Here is a 6395-nt window from a genome sequence, read left to right as displayed (position 1 = left end):
AACAAAGCATTATATCTAATAAGCCATTAAAAGAGACAAAATGGAATCATAAATATTCAATTAATCCAAAGAAGGTCAAAAAAGAGGAAAAAGCAAATGGGACTAATAGAAGACAAATAGCAAAATGGTAGATTTAAAAACCAAGCATATCAATAATCACATTAAATTAAAATGATCTAAACATCCCAATTAAAAAAGAGACTTGGATGAAAAAGCAAGATCCAACTCTAGGCTGCCTGCAGGAAATCCAGAATAAACATAAAACACAATAGGTTAAAAGTAAAAGGATGAAAAAAACAAATACCATACTAACACTATCAAAAGAAAGCTGGAATGTTTATATTTACAGCAGCCAAAGTAGATTTCAGAACAAAGAATATTACTAGGGATAAAAGGAGACATTTCATAATGACAAAGTATCAATCCATCAAGAGGACATAGCAATCCTAAAAGTTTATGCACCTAACAACAGAGCTTCAAAATACATGAAGGAAAAACTGATAGAACTGAAATGAGAAACAGACAAATCCAGAATTTAAGTCAGCGATTTCAACACCCCTCTCAATAATTGATAGAATAAACAGAAAATTTGTAAATAAATCAAAGACCTGAACAACACCATCAATCAACATGAGCTAACTGACATAGAACATTCCACCCAACAACAGTAGTATACACATACTTTTAAAGCACACAGGGAAGATTTACCAAGAGAGACTATATTATGGGCCATAAGACAAATAAATTTAAAATTGAAAAGGATTCAAATTATATGATGTATATTCTCTGAATTAAATTAGGAATCAATACCAAAAAGAAATCTAGAAAATCCAATAAATATTTGAAGATTAAATAGCACACTTCTAAATAGCCCTAGATCAAAGAAGGAATCAAAAGGGAAATGAAAAAAGTATTTTGACCCAAATGAAAATGAAAACACAACATATCAAAATTTGTGGGGTATAACCAAACCAGTATTTATAGGGAAATTTGTATAATTAAATGCTTATATAAGAAATGTCTCAAATCAAGTTGTGGCCACCCAACCAGCAACATCAGTATCACCTAGGAACTTAGATATGCAAGTCCTTGGGACCTACTCCAGACCTACTGAATCAGAAACTCTAGGTGTGAGGCCCAGCCATCTGTGGCCCTCCAGGTGATTCTGATGCACATTCAACTTTTGATAGACACTCATGTATACTGCTTCTTGTTTTTATTGTGTTAGGGTTTCTTTCTTCAATAAGGAATCTACACAGTTTATACTGTTGTGAAGTTCACGTCCTTAAAAACAATCTAGTTTAAAAAAAAACAATCTAGTTTTGAATAGACTGTTGATTTTGTGTCATTTAGAAAATTTCATGGGTTCAAAAGAGTCCTGCAATTGGTTAACCCTACAAATAATGCCTCATTTGCTAAAAAGATTCAAACTTCAAAAGACATAGTTACAACTGCTCTTGAAATCTGCAGAGGGGTAGAGGACAATCACCAGTGGGAAATGTGACCCCACTGAATAATTCCTACTGCTTATAGTAGGAATTCCGTTTATGTGGGAACCAAATGTAGTCAATTCCCAATCATGTTCAGTGATGAAAAGGAACAGAGACACATTAAATTTAAATGGCTGATAATATAAAATTAATTTGCTTGAAATATTTTTATACCTATACTCGAATATGAATTTGTCTAATGTTCTGGAAAGTCACTTCAAACAAAATACTGAAACCCTAATATAAGCACTAACTCAGAAGCACTGATTCCTACAGTGGTAGACATCACCTTTCCAAACTAATTCAGTGCATCAACCTGAAGCAGATCTGGTCTCTATCTAAATTTGCTGGCTCACATCTTTCCTGGGACAAGGAGATAAAGATCTTGGTTTTAATGGGCTTCAGTTAGAGCTTCTGCTAATCAGTAGTAAACAAAATCTACACTGTATCAACATACTTAACTGACAAATACAGATGATAATTTCAACAAGAACATGAGACCAACATTTGCCTTGGAAGAATTGTAATATGGGTAATCTATCAATTAATCTCAGTTTATTATGACAGTCTTCAAAAATAAAGGGAAAAATATAGTGAAGTCCTTCTAGGCTCCAAAGGGAAAAATGCAGTCCATTCTATACCAGCTTTCCTTCCTTTCCCGGAATTTTTGCTGACTTCTGTCAGCTTTGATTCTAAGAAATGGGCTTCTGTTCTTTTCTGCTTTTTTTTTTTTTTAAAAAAACAGAAGGCCACAAGAGCTGCCTATGGGGCTATAGGAGTATAATTAATCAAGTAATCAGCCAGCCACCATTGTTAAAATGTTTTAATATCAATGTAAAATGAGATCAGGGTTTTACAAGCAAGTTTCAGAACATGAACATCCTTTCCTAAAATGATTTATCTTCCTTTCAGAAGCCTAAATATGAACACATATAAATCTTAGGGATTTTTTTTTAATATCATGGTATTTTTTCCCATTTTAATACATCTAGAATTGACAAACATGCAAAAGAACTAAGTTCCAAATTAAAAGCCTCTAGTAGAAACATCCAAATTAAAAATGAAGCAGTTTATTTTTTTCACGTGGGAGATTTTTTTTTACATCTTTATTAGAGTATAATTGCTTTACAATGGTGTGTTAGTTTCTGCTTTATAACAAAGTGAATCAGTTATACATATACATATGTTCCCATATCTCTTCCCTCTTGCATCTCCCTCCCTCCCACTCCCCCTATCCCACCCCTCCAGGTGGCCACAAAGCACCAAACTGATCTACCTGTGCTATGCTGCTGCTTCCCACTAGCTATCTACCTTACATTTGGTAGTGTATATATATATGTCCATGCCTCTCTCTCGCTTTGTCACAGCTCACCCTTCCCCCTCCCCATATCCTCAAGTCCATTCTCTAGTAGGTCTGTGTCTTTATTCCTGTCTTACCCCTAGGTTCTTCATGATTTTTTTTTCTTAAATTCCATATATATGTGTTAGCATACGGTATTTGTCTTTCGCTTTATCACTTACTTCACTCTGTATGACAGACTCTAGGTCCAACCACCTCATTACAAATAGCTCAATTTCGTTTCTTTTTATGGCTGAGTAATATTCCATTGTATATATGTGCCACATCTTCTTTATCCATTCATCCGATGATGGACACTTAGGTTGTTTCCATCTCCGGGCTATTGTAAATAGAGCTGCAATGAACATTTTGGTACATGACTCTTTCTGAATTATGGTTTTCTCAGGGTATGTGCCCAGTAGTGGGATTGCTGGGTCATATGGTAGTTCTATTTGTAGGTTTTTAAGGAACCTCCATACTGTTCTCCACAGTGGCTGTACCAATTCACATTCCCACGAGCAGTGCAAGAGTGTTCCCTTTTCTCCACACCCTCTCCAGCATTTATTGTTTCTAGATTTTTTGATGATGGCCATTCTGACTGGTGTGAGATGATATTTCATTGTAGTTTTGATTTGCATTTCTCTAATGATTAATGATGTTGAGCATTCTTTCATGTGTTTGTTGGCAGTCTGTATATCTTCTTTGGAGAAATGTCTATTTAGTTCTTCTGCCCATTTTTGGATTGGGTTGTTTGTTTTTTTGTTATTGAGCTGCATGAGCTGCTTATAAATTTTGAAGATTAATCCTTTGTCAGTTGCTCCATTTGCAAATATTTTCTCCCATTCTGAGGGTTGTCTTTTGGTCTTGTTTAGTTTCCTTTGCTGTGCAAAAGCTTTGAAGTTTCATTACGTCCCATGTGTTTATTTTTGGTTTTATTTCCATTTCTCTAGGAGGTGGGTCAAAAAGGATCTTGCTGTGATTTATGTCATAGAGTGTTCTGCCTATGTCTTCCTCTAAGAGTTTGATAGTTCTGCCAATAAAATGTACAATCTGGAAGAAACGAATAAAGTCTTAGGAATTCACAACCTGCCAAGACTGAATCAGGAAGAAATAGAAAATATGAACAGACCAATCACAAGCACTGAAATTGAAACTGTGATTAAAAATCTTCCAACAAACAAAAGCCCAGGACCAGATGGCTTCACAGGCGAATTCTATCAAACATTTAGAGAAAAGCTAACACCTATCCTTCTCAAACTCTTCCAAAATATAGCAGAGGGAGGAACACCCCCAAACTCATTCTACGAGGCCACCATCAGCCTGATACCAAAACCAGTCAAGGATGTCACAAAGAAAGAAAACTACAGGCCAATATCACTGATGAACATAGATGCAAAAATCCTCAACAAAATACTAGCAAATAGAATGCATCAGCACATTAAAAGGATCATACACCATGATCAAGTAGGGTTTATTCCAGGAATGCAAGGATTCTTCAATATACACAAATCAATCAATGTGATAAACCATATTAACAAATTGAAGGAGAAAAACCATATGATCATCTCAATAGATGCAGAGAAAGCTTTTGACAAAATTCAACACCCATTTATGATAAAAACCCTGCAGAAAGTAGGCATAGAGGGAACTTTCCTCAACATAATACAGGCCATATATGACAAGCCCACAGCAAACATCATCCTCAATGGTGAAAAACTGAAAGCATTTCAAGTAAGATCAGGAACAAGACAAGGTTGCCCACTCTCACCACTCTTATTCAACATAGTTTGGAAGTTTCAGACACAGCAATCAGAGAAGAAAAGCAAATAAAAGGAATCCAAATCGGAAAAGAAGTAAAGCTGTCACTGTTTGCAGATGACATGATACTATACATAGAGGATCCTATATATGCTACCAGAAAACTACTAGAGCTAATCAATGAATCTGGTAAAGTAGCAGGATACAAAATTAATGCACAGAAATCTCTGGCATTCCTATACACTAATGATGAAAAATCTGAAAGTGAAATCAAGAAAACACTCCTATTTACCATTGCAACAAAAATAATAAAATATCTAGGAATAAACCTACCTAAGGAGACAAAAGACCTGTATGCAGAAAATTATAAGACACTGATGAAAGAAATTAAAGATGATACAAACAGATGGAGAGATATACCATGTTCTTGGATTGGACGAATCAACATTGTGAAAATGACTCTACTACACAAAGCAATCTACAGATTCAATGCAATCCCTGTCAAACTACCACTGGCATTTTTCACAGAACTAGAACAAAAAATTTCACAATTTATATGAAAACACAAAAATGAAGCATTTTAATTTACTTATTGGCCATACGCCCAGCAATAAACCATCCATTCCCCCACACCTCAGAAAAATCACCACCAATTCATTTCTAGGTCATTGATGGCATTAACAGTATTTAGCCCTCCCTTGTCAACATCCAGACATCCCTGGTTCAATCTGAGCAATTAGTGTTACATTTCCAGTTGCTGGAATGCCCCACCATCGTCTTCACTGCATTACACTTGACAAGGCACCTACCAACAATGCACATGGTAGGAAGTGAGCCATGAAGAACATAATGGCTTGAACGAAGAGCTAACTGTATACCCTGGATCTGCCAACTGAGTAAGGACACTAATGGAAACGTAAAATTATATGAGGCATTCTTTATTCATCCTCTCCAAGTTACCAGTGTGTATTGTACTAGGAAGTAAAGAGTAGAGGAAGGTGACAACAGCCACATATATGAAATCTCCCTAGAACTAAAAGCAAACTAAACAAAATGCAAACTAGAGTGGGCCAATGAACTGACTCCCATTTGGGTTTTACTTGTGGCTGCAAGCAACCTCTAAACTGAGGTTCATAAATTAGGGAACAGTTTAATGCACTGATGGATCAGCAATTTGCATAAGAACATTATTAAAATATTTTTGAAGAGCTGCGTGTGCTTCATTGCTGAATTTGGTGCCAACGGTCAAGAAATAGCTAAATAAAAAAACAAACCTCAAGTATTTCCTTTTAATATACCTATTTCCAAAACTTACAAAGTATCTTTAAAATGATTTTCTATGTCATTCCTCAAGTGAATTAGTCAAACAGGTAGAAACTCATAACTGTAATATTACACAATAGAATAATTTTCCTTCAATAACTTAGTCTGTTCCAAAGTATTTCTGTCCAAAATGTGTAGGTGCAACAGGATGAACTTCAGTAGTTAAAATTGTGATCTCTGGAAACTCTTGAATGATTGATTTGGCACCTTCAAAAAATAAAAGAGAATTGTCATTATGGCAGAATTTTTTGATAACATTACTTGGAATTCAGTAATTTTATAATCAGTCACTAGGTCTAATATTGACAGACCAAGAGCAATGACCTTTGGACACATAGTCAGACTTGGTTAATCTCTTAGTTTATATAATGTCTGTATCTGAAAAATTTTGATAGTAGTCAGACTATGTTTCCACCCACTCACTAATAAATTCTTAGAATCAAATTGTTTTCTATCCAAGATTTGAAAAATATATTCAGTTATAG

General features: G+C 35.1%; 1 protein-coding gene across 2 annotated transcripts in view; it reads right to left on the bottom strand.

Moving 5' to 3' along the window:
• Positions 1 to 5096: 5096 nt before the first annotated feature.
• The window catches only part of UPRT (uracil phosphoribosyltransferase homolog), a 40015-nt gene continuing 38716 nt past the window's right edge, over positions 5097 to 6395 (bottom strand). For both annotated transcript variants that reach the window (XM_027095603.1, XM_027095604.1), the window contains exon 7: positions 5097 to 6117. In XM_027095603.1, coding sequence (XP_026951404.1) covers positions 6011 to 6117 — 107 coding nt within the window. In that variant the 3' untranslated portion in view covers positions 5097 to 6010. The remainder of the gene's footprint in view (positions 6118 to 6395) is intronic.

The sequence above is a fragment of the Aethalodelphis obliquidens genome, unplaced genomic scaffold (genome assembly GCF_003676395.1).
Source record: "Aethalodelphis obliquidens isolate GAN/ISIS:26980383/991018 unplaced genomic scaffold, ASM367639v1 scaffold92, whole genome shotgun sequence".
NCBI classification, from domain to species: Eukaryota; Metazoa; Chordata; class Mammalia; order Artiodactyla; family Delphinidae; genus Aethalodelphis; species Aethalodelphis obliquidens.
The sequence above is the reverse complement of the archived record's forward strand: the minus strand, read 5'-3'. Positions and strand labels throughout refer to the sequence as shown.